Raw genomic sequence first — 19,710 nt, forward strand, 5'->3', positions numbered from 1 at the left:
ACATTTTATACGTATGCATTTCTGACGAAGGGCGATGAATAAATTAATCCACCAAATGTTCCAACGATGCATCTCAACCTTAGTATTTTTTTCAGATCACTGACAATCGATCAGATGTTTCAAATATTTGAGAAATATTAAGCTAAAGGGGGGGGGGGGAATCATGTCGTCGTCATCCTCCCCCTCTCCCCCAATGTTGAAAAATGAGATCGAGCCTCTTCAAGCTCCTCTAAAACTAAAGGATCACTCTTCCCAAACTGGGGTGTAAGGGGTGATCTTCCACATAGTACACCCAACTGTTAACCTCATTTCCACTTGGTACACCCTGGATTGCATTTTGCAGACAAACGAGGCTCTGGCGACTGGCTCTATGGCCAGTATAATTCTGTGTTGTCCTGTTTTTTTTTTTGTCCTTGTGTGCGGAGTGCCCCTTTACAGCCTCAGCTTTTAATAGAATTCAGAATATGTTAAGATTTTAATTATGCAATGTAGAGTTGTTACTTGTAATGGTAAGGGGCTGGACCCCATATAATGTGACGGGTGCAAACTAAGTGCTGATGCACCCAAAATTTTAAAATCAAATTCAAATTCAAACTCTTTTAAACTAACATTAAATCATTCGTGGACACAAGAATAATTGGCGATTTACATGATAGTCTAAAACGAACAGTAAAGCTGTAATGTGAAACCAATGTCGTCTCTTTTTTGTCCTTTAACAGTCTCTCGCTTCTATATCAGGGGATTGACTTCAGTACAGTGATATTCCAAAGTAACTTTGCTTTCAATATTCTTTCGGCAAATTATTTCTAAGAAAAATTAAAAGCATAGTTCTATCGCTTGGCATGGGAGGAAATCCAAACCCATCACTACACTTTCCAGTGCGGGAGGTCACTAAGAGAGGGATGTCCGCAAACACCAAAGAAAATGGAAGGATTACCAACAGGTGCATCGTTGGCTTTTGGGACCTCATTGGGGTTATTGTTACACGAGACTGCATCTGTAGGAATAAAGCCTTCTAGACTGCGAAGAGAACTAAACAAACAGCAAACTTCTATGGGGATAATTTTACGTTACGCTTGATTTGCAAGATACTTGACCGCGAGTCTTATCTGCATACAGATCTTTGAGTCACGCACTTGCTGTTCCTGAAAACTTGAGTAGAGGTTCATTTAACAAATGCACAACTATTTCTCATTTCTTTTCAAAGTTAAAGGTAAGTTGGAAAAGGTGAAGGAAACTTTGAAATGGAAAAAGGACAATTGATTTTGGCCCCGCCCCTAGTGACTCAAAAAAAAAAAAAAAAAAAATGTATCGGCTAGTATCGGTGCAAAAATATCAACCGATACTTGCCAATACCGATACCCCCGGTACCAGGTCGGTATTAGGCTCAGCCCTACTTTTGTCTAAAGTACCTGCAGAATCGACAGCTTGATATAGGCTTATGTAATTTCTTAATAAAGATTAAACATTTGTATTGGTGTACTGAGATCTGATATTTTGTTCTACTTCATTTCAATATTACAAGTGTTGTGCATTTTAGTTAGCAAAATTAATCTCTAATTATAATGACAGTCGTGATCGCATTCTCAGAATCTAAAATGCAATCTTCATTAGTATACACCTCTATGACATTCTTTCATTTCAGAAATCATTGAAATACCAAAGTTAATGAAAAAATGTTTTTTTTTAAGTAGGCCCAACCTGAAGAAAACCTGCTGGTTTTTTTCAGGTTGGGCCCACCTTGGCGAACCGTGCATTATACTCTGCTAAACTCATGCCATATAAATATCACTCTACCTCAGATGTTTGTTGTTTGCCAGTGTGACAGCTAACAAAGGGAGGGACAGATCAATATTGTTTGGGCCTGTTTTAATGAAAGCAGGTTTTCTAGGAATTAGAATTGTCAGAATTCCATTAAAGGCAGTGTTTTTTATTTATAGAATTTCAAAGAGAGCAGTCTGAAACACCAGAAAACAACACAGTTTGTGTTCTCATGATGATAAAAAATCGAAGGCATACTGGTTACTGTAGATTAGCGCAGAATTGAATAAGCTAAATTTTCATGTAACACTTTTTTTATGTAGGTCAACCGATTAATTTTTAATTGGAGTTCGAACTCTAGAATCCATAATTTTTAATTTAATGCCATTTATTTGTGCTTGAGCTGTAGTTGACACACACAATTTCCTTCTAGTTTTTTTCTTTCTTTTTTTTAAAAAATCTAAACAATGTGTTAACATTGCAGACTTGAGTCTTGAAACTTTGTTACATCATAGCTGAATTTTAAAATCGACAGGTGTTTTTTTTTTATTGAGCCTCAACATAATATAAACAGCAAGAAGTACTTTAAATTGAAATTGCATGCAATAAATATACAATTCTAGTGTTACTGTGACCAATCTAAATGTTTGTAATTGTAAAATAATGCACAAAGAAGATAAATGAAGATAGTATTGATTGTATCAATGTTTAGCCTCTCCCCCTCTCTTTCTTTCTTTTGCTTTATCAGGTATCTAACAATGACATATTTTTTCCTTTACATTTTGAATTTCCCATGTTCTCACAATTCTTCATGTTTTTATTTTCAGGAGGTGGAAGAGAATTAGATATTGAAGGACTGATGGATGGTTCAGCTCAAGGCACATACACACTAATACAGTGTCGGACAGTGAGAATAGGTTCCTACAAGGTGGTGCCTAGAGATAGGGTACTCTTGTCCTCAAAAGGTGTTCGCATTTGTGTACCTGCTATAGAAGATGGTGAGTTTTGTGCAATGCCAACATTTTCTATGGTTGAATAATTTGATAGATTGGTGGCAAAAAATTTAATACTCATACAAGTATACTCATTCATATAACTAAAAATATTGGTTTAGTGGATGCATACACACAACATACTACCTTACATGACTTTTCCTTGTAGTGTAATGTAGAGTGCAGACTGACAAGTTATGTAAGGTTGTGTGTGTGTTTACATTGGATTGAGAAAGTTCTGGGATACCAGGATGAAATGTCGCGAAATATAAATTAAAAATCACTTTAAATAACTGCATATTATCTTGCGTCTAGTAGGCTAGGAAGTGGTTATGCGAACCTTTAAGAAGAACCTAGATTAGTGGATGTGTAAAGTAAGATAATCTATTCTAATCAACATACGGGGATACCAGTACACAGTCAACTTTTTTTGGGTGTATAATGTATTAAAAATGATTTAACAATGGGAAAGGAGTAAACTTACGAATTCTTAAAAAAAATAGCAAGGCGTGCAGTGAAAATCTGTGTTGGATTAACGTGACCCTGTTTTATGGGTTGGGGTGGTGAATGAGGCTTCAAACTGCTGGGTCCTTTTCGCGGTGGAGACATGTAGAATAGTTTAGACCTCACTTTAAATTGCATGCGTATCCAGTATCAATTTACCCAACAGTATGAAGTGAACTCAAAACAAGCTTTGTCAAACTTGTGTATTTTTTACAAGTCTAAAAAAGGGATTGTTATTTACGTTCAGGATCAGTGCTCTATTGTTGGCTTTAGGAGTCTTGTGGAGGGCAAACATTCCTTCAACGAATAGTTTTCCTGTAAATAATATTTTTTTCCCCATTTATCTCGGCATCCTTTCCTATGTTGAACATTGTGTGATCTGAAGACAAGCAACGATTATATTACACTTAGAACTGTGTTTGTTTCCTTCTTTCGCTGCTCTGAGTGTTCAAGATGTTTATCTACAATCATGGACACTGCCGGCTTGTAATGAATACATCGACTTTCAATGGAATCGTTACAAGCCGGCAGTGTCCGTGACTGTAAAAGATAGAGTTTTGTTTTCGTTTTTCAGAAGACAGCATAAGAACAGAAACTAACATGTCTTTTTAACTTCTTGTTTTGTGTCTAGTGTTTGTATTTCATAATCATCAAAGCACAACAGCCTTGCGAGACTGTAGATTCAAAACAATACAGTTTTTCTTACGTTGCGATGGATGAGTCATTGTTGTTACTAGCAGGTATTGGCAAGCAGGAACTTTGAAGCAGCCCAGACAAAACACTGGTGCTACCAGCTGTCTCCTGACCAGCTGGAATGGAGGGGAGGGGAAGCAGGTGGTGAAGTGCATTTTTTAAGGACAATGCAGTTGTTGAAGAAGAGAAGTTTTATCAGTAGTGTGTTAATTCCTGAAGCAAGCCACAGAAAGAAAGAAAAAAAATTCGGGTCACTGTTTTAGGGTTTCAAATGCTGTTAATGTTGATGTACACAAGCAATATTTCAGATGCAGAAAGCAGATAGCTGCATTAAAAAACAAAAAGAAATAACAGAGGCTCTAAATCATGCAACTATCATATAGCTGCGCACACCACTGGCATGAGCTCTTGTGGCATGATTTTTTTTTCTTTTACTTGTTGCATTCTATTTTTATTGAATGCTTTAAACTACGTATCCAGAGATGACTGCTTAATTTCAGATGTCAAACGAAAGGAGGAGGGGCGAATGCTTTTCACCCTTGCGCTAATCGTTTCATATGTCTTGATCACTTTCACAGGAGCAAGAAAATCTGGACTGAAACACTTGGCATATTTTAATAATTGCAAGACTACTGATAATAAAAATGGGGGGCATGAGGAGGGCAAATGCCCCCCCTCCCCCTACAAGGAGGAAAAGTAGATACATAAATGCTCTTTTACCGCAAATATTATTTTACATGGTCTTTGGCTAATACCTGGATGGCTGAACATATTAGGCAGGAAAACGTATAATGTGGGAATGTAAAATTGGGGTTCCACTGTACTTGTTCCATGTAAAGTCAATTTCTTTGCCTTTCTGACAACTACTTCAGGCATGTACTAGTTGGATGTGGGCAATGTGGTTCTTTTAACTCCCAGCAGTGGGTTTGGTGATACTTTTGGGTGGTGCAAGCTTCCATTTTTACGTTCCTTTAGCATGAGTGTGAACCTCTGGAAACCATCCAGAACTAATGTGGTTGATATACCAAGATAACCTTTTAACCACTTGCTTTCACACTTCATTTGTTACAATATAAATAACTATTTCATTATTACAACTTGATTTCGGTCTGTTAATTCTGTTACTGAAACTTTATTTTTTACTCAATTTCTTCTGTGACACACTAGTAATTTCACATGATTTTGGATGTAAAAGTGTGTGGTTAAAAACTAGACACTTGTTTTCAAGGGTCGCTAAAATATCATATTACAGTACTTGTTTTTAACTGCACTGCATTAAATTCCAGAAGGATGACTCAAATTGTGTTTGTATATTTCATACATAAGGATAAGATCTACATTAGGAATAAGGATATTAAATTAGGCACCTGGAATGTTCTGAGCCTTTACCGGCCTGAGGCATTTCAGTGTACAGTTAATGAGATAGTTAAGTATAAATTAGATGTAGTAGCTGTCCAGGAAGTTAGGTGGCCAGGAGAAGGGAATTGTAAAACTAAAAATTATACTTTTTTCTATGGTGGTACTGAAAATCATAATTTTGGAACAGGCTTTTTCATAAATAATAGAATTATCTCGGCTCTTAAAACAGTAGAATTTATTAATGATAGGATATCATATGCAGTTTTACAGGGTAGGTGGTGTAAAATTATTTTAATAAACATACATGCACCAACGGAAGATAAAGATGATAATACTAAAGATGATTTTTATGCAGAGTTAGAACAGGTCTTTGATAAATTTTCTCAGTATGATATGAAAATTCTGTTAGGTGACTGTAATGCACATATTGGCAAAGAAGAGACATTTAAACCCACGATTGGTAAAGAAAGTCTTCATGAATTAAATAATGATTGATTACTTTTGCAACCTCAAAGAATTTAATGTGAAAAGTACACTTTTAAACATAAAGATATCCATAAATATACCTGGTCTTCTCCAGATGGTAAAACTCATAATCAGATAGATCATATTCTCATTGATAAGAGAAGGCATACTAGTATAATTGATGTTCGTTCACATAGAGGTGCTGACTGTGCCAGTGACCATTATTTAGTAATTGCTAAATTAAGAGAAAGACTCACAGTGATAAATCATAAGTAACAAAATCTAAAAGTTCTAAAATTTAATGCAGAAAAATTTGCTGATGAAATAATTAAGAAAGATTACCAAATTAAACTGTCAAATAGATTTGATGTTTTGCAGGATTTAAATGATGATGAAAATATAAATGAAACAGACATAAATAAGAATAATAAGAATTGGGAGCACATACGCAATGCAATAGAATCAGCATCTAAAGAAAGTATAGGATACCATAAACCAAGAAAAAGTAAGCCATGGTTTGATAATGAATGTCATATCTAATAGAAATAAGAAATCAGGCTAGACTTAGGTGGTTAAAAAACTCTGATGATATAAATCTAAGCAATTATAATAGAATAAAGCGAGAAGTTAACCGCACGTTTAGAAGTAAAAAAAGAGATTACTTGAAAACCAAAATTAACGAAATTGAAACAAACAGCAAAAATAAAAATATCAGAGATTTATATAAAGGTGTAAATGAATTTAGAAAGGGGTGGCAACTTAAAGTAAACTTGATAAAAGATAAAGATGGTGATTTTCTAGCTGACCCAAGTGATATTCTAAATAGATGGAAGAACTACTTTAATGACCTTTTAAATGTTCATGTAGGAGATAAATCAGAAGTAAATGAAGTACATACAGCAGAACCTTTAGTTCCAGAGCCTAACTTGACTGAAGTGAAAGATGCTATTAAAAGGCTTAAGAATAACAAAGCACCAGGCATTGATTTAATACCAGCTGAGTTAATTAAATATGGTGGAAATTCGTTAATATGTCAAATTCATAAATTAATTTGTTTAATATGGAATCAAGAAGAAATCCCTCAACAGTGGAAAGAATCCATAATTGTTCCTGTGTTTAAAAACAGGGTGGCGACAGACCTGGAAAACCTGGAAAACCGGGAAAAGTCAGGGAATTTGAGGTGTCAAAAAAAGTCAGGGAAATGTCAGGGAATTTCGCCTTCATTGACTTCGAACACACTTTTGACGAAAATTGTTACTATAACTCTGGCACTATAAGAGCAATCTACTTCGGATAACTTTTATTTTGCAGCTAAAACATCAGCGCATGCAACGGTGTACAATTTAGAACATCGGACCGAGGAAGGGGGGCTTGGGGGCACGTCCCCCGAATTTCAATGGAAAAAACAAAAATCTGGAGTTTGCCCCCTCTTCTCCCGCTATTTTGGGGAGAAGTCGCGAACTTTAGTATTCTTTTCAAAGAATGGACATTTCTCAAGAGAATGAAACATGTTTCATGTTCTTGGGTGCCATACAAGTTGAATAATAAGCCAAAATGTGAAACTGTTTTTTTACGAAAAATAGGTAATTTGCATTTTTGGAGGAGAATTGTTATAACTTGGGCACTATGGGAGCAATCTACTTCGGATAAGTTTTGTTTTGGTAAAACACCAGAGCATGCAACCGTGTACAATTCAGAACGCCGAACCGAGGAAAGGGGGTTTGGGGGGAGCAGCTACCAAATTTCAATGGAAAAAAATATATAAAAATCTGGAGTTTACCCCCTCTTCTCCCGCTATTTGGGAAGAAGGCGCAAACTTTAGTATTCTTTTCAAAGAATGGACATTTCTCAAGAGAATGAAACATGTTTCATGTTTTTTGGTGCCATGCAAGTTGAATAATATGCCAAAATGTGATTTATTATATTTTTTTTACGAAAAATAGGTAGGCCTAATTTGCATTTTTGGAGGAAAATTGTTATAACTCGGGTACTGTGGGAGCAATCTACTTCGGACAAGTTTTGTTTTTCAGCTAAAACATAAGAGCATGCAACTGTGTACAATTCAGAACGCCAAACCGAGGAAGGGGGGTTTGGGGGCGCGACTACCGAATTTCAATGAAAAAAACAACATAAAAATTTGGAGTTTACCTCCTCATCTCCCGCTATTTTGTGGAGAAGGCGCAAACCTTAGTATTCTCTTCAAAGAATTGACGTTTCCAAAGAGATTGAAATGTGCCTGGGTACCATACAAGTTGAATAATGAGCCAAAATGTGAAACTCGGTTCGGAAATGTAGCATGGATATGTTGCGGAGAGGGGGGAGGTTGGTCATCAATATGAATTTCCCAGGCATGCTCCAGACCTTTGTCAGAATGTCCACCAAAACATAAGAGTATGAAGGTCCAAAAAGCACATTCACTTCGTAATCAGCACCATGATACCATATGGTATCATCGGGCCAGTACGAACTTACTCTGATGATACCATATGGTTGGTATCATCGGAGGAGTAAAGGTTAAGCCTCTAAATATTACGTGGAAAATGCATTGAATTATCATTTTTTCTTGTCCGTATGGGAGTAGTAAAGGGACTTGTCAACAGATGGAGGCGATAGTTGTCGGACGTCGTAGTAAGGCATTTTGTTGGGCAAACTGAAGGAACATGGAAACAAATATGTTCCATTGATACATACGATTTTTGTCGAATATCGCCACCCGACAAAGTATCTCACTACAACATGCGACAGAAATTACATGGACTGCAACATCGAACAAAAATAGCATGCATAAACAAGAAGAGCTTTAGACTGCAAATATGTTGCTGGAATTTTATTACTCTTCTGACTCACTTCACCTTATTGAATGTAGCAGTGCTTACGAAGGCTTTCTTTTATCATCCTGACGTATTACTGGTTTCGCACAAGTTAACATACGTTTACAATGACATTGCAATATTCTTAGATATCAAGAAGAATCCAACCAAACGGGATATATATTGAATACTATAACGAAAAAGTGAAACATAAATCTGCATTGGTGAACGTTATAAAAATTGGCAACTCCCAACCTCAAATTTACAGCAACACTAGTATTGCAATGAAATTAACGCCACTCTGTGTCCTGTCTGTTCTAACTCATGAGAGATAGTCATTAATCTCTCACTGAGTAAGGTTAATGTCCAATATTATGAAATAAAATACTAATAATAAATATGTAAATATTTTGATATCATATTTAGTCGAATCATTCAATCATAACAGCAAATCACTTCCTTCAAGAATTGACTTTTCTCTGCCAGCCTTGCTAAATTTTCACTTTCCATCTACTGATTTATACGAGGGGTGGCCAGAAAGTAATTTCCAATTAGTAGGTACATTGATTTTTCGCAAACGCCAAAACCGTGAAAAATGGTAATTGCTGCGAGATTATGTTTAGGAATGTGCAGTGATGTCTGGACACATTTTTCGAAATGTCGAAATAATGCGAATTTGACAAAAATGTGAATGGTTGGCGTTTTTAGCAATTTTTTTTAAAAGAAATGTCCTAAAACAACGAGAAATTCCATGAAATCCAACATCCTTGTCGTTTGTGTACATAGAACATGCAAGTTTTCCAAAATTTTACTCAATAGTAAACTACAGAGTTATACGTACGTGGAATAATTCCGACAGCCACATTAAATCATTTATTTCCCACGATTTTTTCAACTTCTATCAAAACAATTTGCATCACAGAGCAAAGTGGCAGGGTTCTAACAGGAGATCGAGTGCGTATCTACCGTCACATTGAGCAACATCTTCGTATTGTCGCACGAGATATGTTTTGAATTACCAAGCTAAGTGCACACTATCGGCATTTCTCGAGCGAGTAATAATGGAGCTCAGTCCTTAGGGCATCTGACTACTATGTGAGAGACCCGGGGTCGATCCCCTGCCGGGGAGAACCTGCATATTTTCCACCGATTCAAATTGCTCCGGCGCCCACCCAGCATCATATGAAGCTGGTACCTTGAGGAAACTGAGGGATAAAGGTAGCCAGGAGTGTGGTGCTGATCACATCACCCCCACCATCAGCCGTGATCAAGAAAGTGTGGGGCCCTAACTCCACACCAAAATTCCATTATCTAAAATCTTTACCTTAAAATTAATAAAGGGGTATGGAAAATAACTTTCCCAAAATAACTTTCAAGATATCAAACTCTCGCGAAGAGGCAAGCGTAAGCCATGTGACTTACAATTTGAAACAGTAGTTTAAAAACACGATGAAGGTATAATTTCAGACATTTGCCAGAAAATGCGCTAAAATGAAAATGTGAATTTTGGGAAAAATAACACCATATAGTAAAAAATAAAAAAATAAGAAAATACACCAATTTGAAAAAAAAATATCAGGGCCCTACCGATTAGGCATAAAACAAGAATATCAGTTGTAATTTATTGCATTAGTAACAGTGAGTCCTAACCAAATTTTCGGCATAATCACCACCGTTGTTCTGGCACAGGGGCGCCGACTTGTCAAAATTATTGGGGGGGCTCTGATCACTGAAATAAATTAATGAATGATTCACTCTCTGCCTGCTTTAAGTTTTGGCCTTAGTGTTCACAATCTCATAAAAGTTAGGGGTGTGCGGGATCCTAAAAAGTCGCGACCAGGATCGGTGAAAAAAAATTCCCGTCCCGATCCCGACTTCGGGAAATGATTTCCTACTTTTCGGGATCCCGAGCAGTCGGGAAATAACGAATGGTCATTTTAAAATGTCGTTATTTCTCGACGTTTTCTGAATTGTCAATTTCTGGAACTTATCGTAAATTGTTAGTTTTTAATCCAGAAATCACTTAAAGTGAAAATGACGTATAGAATTCGAAATTTTCAGAGCTTCGGGAAATTTCGAACATTTCCCGACCCGAAAATTTCCTGACTTAGTCGGGAAATTGAAAATTTTTCCCGTCCCGATCCCGTCCCGCACACCCCTAATAAAAGGCCATGAATTCCTCAAAAATATCAATTCTTTTATTCACAGTTCGAATGCAGAATATTAATTGTCCACGGATGGATATGTCACAAGTTTCATCAACAATAATAGCAAAATATTCCCGACTTTTAATATCTGCTACCACGGAGCGCAAAACGTATCTCCCTAATATATATCAATGATCTCGTTCTGAATGTCATGTGAGAGCCATTTGTAGCCCGAACGTCCCATCCATTACCCTAGTTCATGCACATCGTCTCTTGAAACTCATTTTAGTAAAACTTTTAACAATACTCATAATTACATACAGTACTTAGTATATAGTAATAAGTCAAATGTTTTTCTGTCTTTGGTCATAGCCTCCCCAAAGATGATGGTTTAGCGGTCTCACCCCCCCCCCCCCCCCAAAGTTGATGGTCTAGAAAATGTTAAATGTTTATTTAAAGTTAAGTTCATGTGGCACAATTCAGAGTAAACTTTACAAGAGAAGCAAAATAATACATTAGATCCTCTTAAGCAAAATTATTTGGGGGGCTCTGCCCCTACATCGTTAATATTGGGGGGCTCGAGCCCCCCAAGCCCCATGGTGTCGGCACCTATGTTCTGGCATGTGTTGTAGCATGGCACAAAATTTTGTATGTCCATTGTGTATGTGTCTGACAGCAAGGACTGGAACTATCTCTACCGCAATGTAGCTGTCAAATCCTTGCCCTGCCAGAAACCTCTTCAGTTAAACAAAGAGATGAAAGTCGGTACATTCAAGTGCCACTTCTTCCTGCCTGCATGTGTGTGTGTGTCGCTCTCCGACCACTAGTGCTGCGTATAGTCACCATTGGAGCTTTTTTCATGATGCCCCTCGTATATGAACTTTCAGAAGCTTTTATTATTAGTGTGTTCCTGTTTTAATGTGTTGGTTAGCTAAATCAGGTATTACAATGCAATTCTATAAATTCCTTGCGTTAAATTTCTAATACTTGCATACCCTTTTCGTCAGCATTAATGGTATAACCGCATGTCAGTTTCACAGCACTTGACTTGGATATACTGTACTGAAGCAGAAATCCCATCGATAATGTAAGGAAATATGACACTTTCTTTTGTTCGATTCAGTTGTTTCACTTATATGCAAGAGTTAAGTTGTTTTTACAGAGTAGAAGCTTTGTGCATTGAAAAATGAGTCCGCACTCATAGTTTTTGCAAGCGGAGGATTCCAAACCTCAGTGGAAATATCAACATATAATACCGAGAATGTATAAGGAGACTGATAAATTACAAATTGTATTTCTTAATCAATCACTCTTCACTCTTATCTCATTTAGTCGTAACTTTAAAAATAATCAAGTATTTTATTTTAAACTTACTGCGTATGACAAAATTCCATAATCCTTCCTTAGCTTGTGAATTGTAATAATTTTCCAAATTCACTATTTTGCAGTTTGAATTCAAATCATAGAGAATAGAGAAATTAAGTCAATTTAATAGCCGATATTATTGGTACTTAGCAAAACCATACGTGGATCTGTATGAGTTTATTATTTCTATTTGCAAAAACATCGATTTAGTTTAGTTTGTAATTGTCAGGGAAAATTGTAAATTTTATCCTGGAAAACCTGGAAAAGTCAGGGAATTTCATTTCTGCTTGTTTGTAGCCACCCTGAAAAAAGGTGATAAAATGAACTGGCATATAAAATATTATCTAACATTCTTTTAACAAAACTAACCCCATATGCTAATGAAATTATAGGTGATTCAATGTGGATTTAAACGTAACAGATCAACAACAGATCAAATTTTTCACATCAGACAGACACTTGAAAAAAAGTGAGAATATAATCAAAATGTCCATCAGCTATTCATTGATTTCAAAAAAGCATATGATTCGGTCAAAAGAGATAAATTTTATAATATATTAGTAGAGTTTGGAATACCTAAGAAGCTTGTTAGTATGATAAAAGTATGCACCAGTGAAACAGAAAGTAAAATTTGTGTGGGTATTAATATGTCTGGCAAATTTACAATTCATGATGTTAAAACAAGGAGATGCATTATCTCCATTGCTCTTTAATTTTGCCTTAGAATATGCTGTAAGGAAGGTAAAAGAAACTAAAGAAGGACTAAAATTAAATGGTGTGACTCAATTGTTAGCATATGCAGATGATATAAATACAATTAAGAATAATGCTAAAATATTTTTCAAAACTTCTAAAGAGATAGGTTTGGAAGTTAACAAAGAGAAAACTAAATATATGCTTACAGGCCGAAACTGTTAGGTAATAATCAAAATCTAATTATTGATAACAACTCCTTTGAACCAGGTTCCAAATTCAAATACTTAGGAGTAATATTAACAAATAAAAATTATATTAAAGAGGAAATAAAAAGTAGGCTTAATTCAGGATATGCATGTTAATTCTCTCTTCATAAACTTTTGTCTTCTCGTTTAATATCTTAAGAAACTAAAAGTTAGAATATACAAAACAGTAATTTTGCCTGTAGTATTATATGGGTGTGAAACTTGGTCCCTTACATTGAAAGCGGAACATAAATTGAGAGTATTTGAATAAAAGATCTTTAGGAAAATATTTGGACCTAAAAGGGATGAGGAGACAGGTGAGTGGAGAAGGTTACATAATTTAGAACTACATAATTTGTATTCATGTCCAGATATTATTAGAATAATTAAATCAAGAAGACTTGGGTGGGCAGGCCATGTGGCACGAATGGGAGAGGAAAGAGGAGTTTACAGGATTCTTGTTGGGAAACCTGATGGTAAGAGACCTGTAGGAAGGCCAAGACGAAGATGGAGGGACAACGTTGAGATGGACCTAAGGGGAAATCGGTAGGGATGGAAAAGAGTATATAGATCTTGCTCAAGATAGGGACAGATGAAAGACCTGTGTTGCTGCAGCCATGAACCTTCGGGTTTAAGAAGGCTAGAGAGTTTGTTTTTGTTTTGTTTATATTTCATACATAACCTGATTCTTAGTAGGCTGGGTTGATACTCATGTATTGGTAGTATTACTGTCGGTCACTATGCCTGCTGCTAATTTTCCAATCTCTGTATCATTGGAGTATCTTGCAAAATGCCACACATGATGCTTTTGCAGACTAAATATCCTGGAAATTATACAGCATGTTGAATTTTCATTAATTTTGCTCCAACATTGTGAAGAATAAGTAGGATTCCTTCTTACATGTTAGTTATTTTAATAAATGAAGAGCTTGGGAGTAAAACATGTTAAGTGACATTTTGGTTATTATTGAGTTACAAAATAAAAAGAATCATCCTTCAATTTTCGCCTATAATTCCCATGTCATGCAATTTGCATTAGACTCATTGAATGCTTCTGAAATTGATAAACATAATACGAAAACAATTTATCTGCAGTATATCTTCTAATAACCTTTTTTTAATAAACTCAATAATGACCAAATGTCACCATGTTTTCCTCCCAAGTATTAAAATCAGAATATTGTGATTATCCCATATGTGAGACTATGAATATTATAGCAAACTTTTTTTAGATTGTTATGTGGTGCAGTTACAGTCTCATATCTATAGTTATTCTGAATAACTTGAAATCATTTGATTGGAAATTGCAAGAGTTTCAGAAGTGTTATCAGCTTGGACCTAGTTCTTACCATTTATGTGAATTTATTTTGTATTTTTGCACTTAATTTTGCATCATTTCATGACTAAGGCTGTCTGAAAGGTCCAAACATCAGTCTTGAAGTATTACCTTGTCGGAAGTGATGTTACCTAGTACAGTTTGAAAGTGCCAAGTACACAAACAATTGAGCCTCTAGAGCACAGCATGCGAGATTGTAGTAGTCTTTACTAGACTTGTTCACTCATTCTTTTGTTCGAAATCGAAGTTGAAAGACAGCAGATGCTGGTTGTATTCTTCTATTGTGTGGAAATGTAAGCATAAGAACTTTTTAAAATGCTATGTGATTTCTATGGTGAAAAACAAGTGTTTAAAATGCCGGGAAACCAATGTGTTCTTAGTTTTTCTACCGATTGTATTTGGTGCTGTAATCAAAGTGCAATTCGAAAGATTTCTGCTTCCAGTCCAAGACTTCAAGACTAAACTGCAAGACCGTACTCGAAAGCGTGTTTGCTTCAAGTATGGTCTTGCACCTTTCGGACATACACAAAATTTGGCAGGAAAATGTACCTTATACCTGTCAATTATCAAAAATTAACCTTGCATTGTGTAATCTCATATTTTTTGTTTGTCAAAAAGAAAATGCATGCCCCTAAGTATTACTAGTTTAACATCTTGTAGCGTTACAAGTGAAAATTGTTTTCTAATATCAAATCAAATCATCTTTCCAGAGGACAAGAACATTGAAGTTACTCTCAACTCCACAGACATCATAAAGGTGCTGATTCATTTTGGCAAAGGAATGCCAGTATTATTTCTGTACACAACGCCAACAGCTGGAGCTTCGGTCAGAGATACACTAGGAATGAAGCATAGAGAAGGGCCATATTATGATCCTTGTAGTAGTGGTAAGTTAAAAGTGTATTTTTGATGTGTATATTTATTAGGGATGGGCCGATATGAAATTTTGAACGATACTGATAAAGTGCTGATATAAAATTTACCGATATTCTACTGATACAATATAAAATTCGAAATGGTCCTTGAAGAACCTGAATGGATCATTGACCTTCTTAATAAATTTGTGTTTTAAGATGACTGCAGTGCAACAGAAGTTGCATATTTAGACATTTACTTTTTTAAGAAGTAGGGCATAAAGATTACCCATAAAAATTATAACAAAATGGTAGAATTTTACACTAAATTGTAAGATATTTATTAATATATAATTATACACCGATATGACTATATTGCCTGATACCAATAGAGTACCGATTAATCTGTCCCATCCCTAATATTTATTAACCATTCATCTTGGTGTAATTTATATGTAGGGGAGAGGGTGCACTTTTCAGTTTCATGTGTTCCAACCAAATATTATTTTGATTATTTTTACATATTCTTCTTGCACACATTTTATTTTTCTTCAAATGCATCAAATGGCCATGGTCAAGTTAACAATGGTAAGAAAAATATTCGGAAAATATTCGGCATTGACAGCGCCAGACTTTTTGGTATGGATGGAACACATCTTCATTATAAATTTCTTTTTTTTTTATTCAGAATTTATGTACTTTTATTAAGGTACTCACATTTGTACAAGAATCACAGAATTTATTTACTTACCATATTTACTCATGTACAATGCGCATTTTTTTCCAAAATTTTTGCTCCCAAAAACTGTGGTGTGTATTATGATCGGTCAGCCAACATGAAACCGTACAGGGTCATTTCATGATTTTGTGACACCTTCATTGATTTTTAACTTCCTCAAAAATAGTTTTCACATAGAAACTTGTCACATTCACATGCTAGCGACTCCTGTTCACTGTGTATAACATGTACACTATGTAGCCAAAAGTCACCGGACACCAATTGCTGTTGGTTCTGAAGGCCATCAGTCATTTTATTATTAGAATGTTGAACCTTTTTTTTGTTATTATAGTGTTTACCCTTTGGGGTAGGCTTGTCACTAAGTGATGGTAAACTCCTGGTGTAATTAATTTCCATTCTTCCTGTAGCATGGTGAATAGTTGACTTGTGTTCGTTGGTCGAGTTGGTCTGGCATGCAACTGATGCTCCACCTCATCGTGATGATGTTGGACTGGGTTCAACTCTGGGCTTTGGGTGGACCAGTTTTACACTTCCACCTGATTTTCTTCAAACCACAATACAGTTGGTCTTGCTGTGTGGGCACCCAGTATAAGTTGACAATTACAATCATGGTTCTCAAGTATCTTTGCACAAATTTAAATATATCTGCATTTCTTTGGAAACATTAATGGGAAAATTAGCTCAGATTTGTTGAAGTATTAATTTTGGTGGCCACTGCCTCCATCAAGGAAGGTAAAGATTGAAGATGATGTGGTTTCCAAGTGTGTGGTAGCAATGGCCACTGACATTAATAGAAATTGGATAAGTCAGTTTTGCAGATAAGCAAGTACTTTATTCCAGTATATATTAATTTTCCTACTCTGTTTTCATTCCATGAAAAATTAATAAGACTGAATTGTCAATTGCTATAAGAATAAATAACATGTTCTGACATCTGTTTCTTTCCTTTCCTGTCTCGTCTCCAGAAGCAAGTGGCTAGATGTAAATCAGTTTCCATCTTCTTGAAAGTCTTCACAAGCATTCCTTCGATCTTTGTCTTGGGATTGCCTCTGGAGTAATGGGCGTCCGAACCATGCATTGAGCAGATTCTGTTGCAGCTCATTGTTTTACACTCATTCACACATGTGATGCTTGTTAGTCCAAACACAGGTTAACAGGTGGCACTGCACCTAAAGCAGTTTATGCCCCCTTCCTCCAGCGGAGATGTTTTTAATCCATTTGATTTTTACTCCACACTTGCTGATATTTCATTTATGATTCCACATTACTTCTTTTCGGTTAGTATTCTTGGATGCAATACATGCCTAAAAATCAATTGTGCCATCGTTCTTTACATGCATTTGAGTTTCACCCACCCTCCCACCCTTTTTTTTTACATTTCCCACATTGTATATTTTTGATCTTTGTGTCCCAGAAAAATGTAATACTCCACTGCATGGCCTGATGCATACGTATGTACTGAAACTCTAAGAGAAGAATCCTTTCATTGAAACAGAATGAACATTTAGGGGAAAATTTCAGGCTCCTATAAATAAGAATTAAAGAATTTGTCTTTTTCTCCTCAAAGTAGCCATGTGATGCCAAGGTGTTGTAGCAGTTTAGCAGTATATTTGTAAGATCTTATTTTCTTTTTCTTGTACTGAGTACCATGCCATAACATCCGATCTCAAGATTGAGTATACAATTTTCCCTTCCTCACCAGGTAGAGGTAAAGTTGCCCATGCATATAGCACCGTGCCATGAAGGCACATTTAGGGAATGTGGGAGTAGGGCCCCACACATTCTCGATCTCGGCCATTATTGGAGGTGATGTGAACAACACCATGCTTTTGCTGCCTTTACCCTGCAAGGTTACCCCCAGGTACCCATTGATTTGAGGCTGGGTGACTCCCAGAGCCACTTGATGCCAGAAGAATTCCAACTTTAAATTACCCACCCCATGAATTGAACCTGAGTCTCCCATGTGGCAGTCAGATGCCCTACTGAGAAGACCACCACTGCTCTCACCAGGTTTGTAGAAATGTGCACTTGTAATTTGAAAATTTTATCTTCTGCTGATAGTAAATATTTCATTCCAGATGAAACCCAAAAAAGGATTACATTATTGCCTGAGAAGTTGTCAGAAGACAGCAAGTTGATATTGAAGCAGATATATGGACCACCACAAGATCTCCTTGGTGAATTGGATAGTAAAGAAGCCAATGAAATACTTGTCAGAGCATCTCCAAAAGAGGTAAACAAGAAAGGAACATTTTTTTTACAATTATTACAATGCATTTTTTGTACAAAATTTTGAGGTTCTTTTACAATATATGGAATCATTCCATATTTTTCATTTCTCCACCCTAAATTAAAATCACTCCCTGACTGGATAGTTCGGGTCTCAAAGCGAAAAGCTAGATTTGAGGTACGAATAAATTTTTTGGACTGTTTTTGAAAGCTTATGTTATGTACATTTCAGATCCGATTGTTGCCACTCTGTCAACCTTGAGCAATTTGAGTAATTTAAAATGGCATCCAATATGGAGAACTTTCCAGTTAATGACCTGTATCTCAGTAACCAATAAATAATAAACTGAATTTTTTTTTTAGTCTTGATCCTCATTAGATGGACTACGAAAAAGATTCTGTTTAACTGTTCACTAATATCAGTGGTTTTATCGTAATTTAAAAATAGTCTTTAAAATATGTATTTTTTCTAGCACTTTTTGAAGTTTTTGCCTTGTAACTTTTGAATAAATTAAATGACAGGAAATTGTTTGGAATAAAAGTTGTAGACCAATTCATAAGTTTTAAAACAATATAAGTTTCATGCATTTGAATGAAAAATACGCAAAAAAATGTGTCCCATGGAAGATAGTGCCAAAAAGGTGTCTTTATTACAGGCCGGCGGCAAAGCCCCGAATCATTTGACTTTTTGATAAAAGCAAGAGACTTAGTAAAATTAATTGTTATATTATTAAAGATATTTTCAGTTGATATCGATATCTGCACCCTGATGACCACCATCTTGAAAATAATCTGCCATATTGGATACTTTTTGATTTGATATATCTCTGGAACGGTGTCCCCTATCAACATCCGGTTTTCTCAGAAATGTTCCAAATAGTGTAAAGTTACATAATAAATCAATAAATCTATTTGTGAGAAATAAGAAATAGAAGTTTTGCGGAAGAACTACAAAACATTTTAAGAGAATAAATGCGAGTTGAAAGTCTTAATAATTCTCGAGCCAAACAGTAGTATTTTTTTTATTTTGTAAGATTACGAATGGTTTGTTAGAAGTGTTTAGATGAACTGAACCCCTATTTTTTATAGATTTATAAATTTACCTTAAATAACACTTTTAGAGAAATACAGTTAAAAAAAAGTCAACATGATTTGTGCTGAAAAAAAAGGAGTTGATGAAATTTACACAGTATTAAATTGGTCAAATGATTTGCTTCTTTTTACTTCGCATTTGTGCATCTTTTGGCTAATGATGAGTGATGATATGAAAATGATGAATGATCACTCACAAACATCCATGGCCAAGCCGGGATTTGAACATGGAACCCCTGGCATCATAGCACGATGTGCTAATCACTTCGCCACATGGGCCGGTAGTATTAAATTGTTGTATTGCAATTCATAATACAAAACTAGCGAAAAATATTTGCTCGTGGACCAATAAGGAAGGCCGTTTAGTGTATGTTGACAAGTGGAAGGAACTGACAACAGAAGAGTTGGAAAAAATATATTAGA

At 35.7% G+C, this 19,710-nt stretch overlaps 1 protein-coding gene across 3 annotated transcripts in view; it reads left to right on the forward strand.

Moving 5' to 3' along the window:
- LOC146002602 (uncharacterized) overlaps nt 1-19,710 on the forward strand; it is a 146,872-nt gene that overhangs the window by 75,601 nt on the left and 51,561 nt on the right. For all 3 annotated transcript variants that reach the window (XM_083140560.1, XM_083140559.1, XM_083140561.1), the window contains 3 exons: nt 2,589-2,759; nt 15,084-15,260; nt 18,045-18,199. In XM_083140560.1, the coding sequence (XP_082996686.1) occupies nt 2,589-2,759; nt 15,084-15,260; nt 18,045-18,199 (503 nt within the window). The remainder of the gene's footprint in view (nt 1-2,588; nt 2,760-15,083; nt 15,261-18,044; nt 18,200-19,710) is intronic.

The sequence above is a fragment of the Lepisma saccharinum genome, chromosome 18 (assembly GCF_977018435.1).
Source record: "Lepisma saccharinum chromosome 18, izLepSacc3.1, whole genome shotgun sequence".
In the NCBI taxonomy this organism is placed as follows: Eukaryota; Metazoa; Arthropoda; class Insecta; order Zygentoma; family Lepismatidae; genus Lepisma; species Lepisma saccharinum.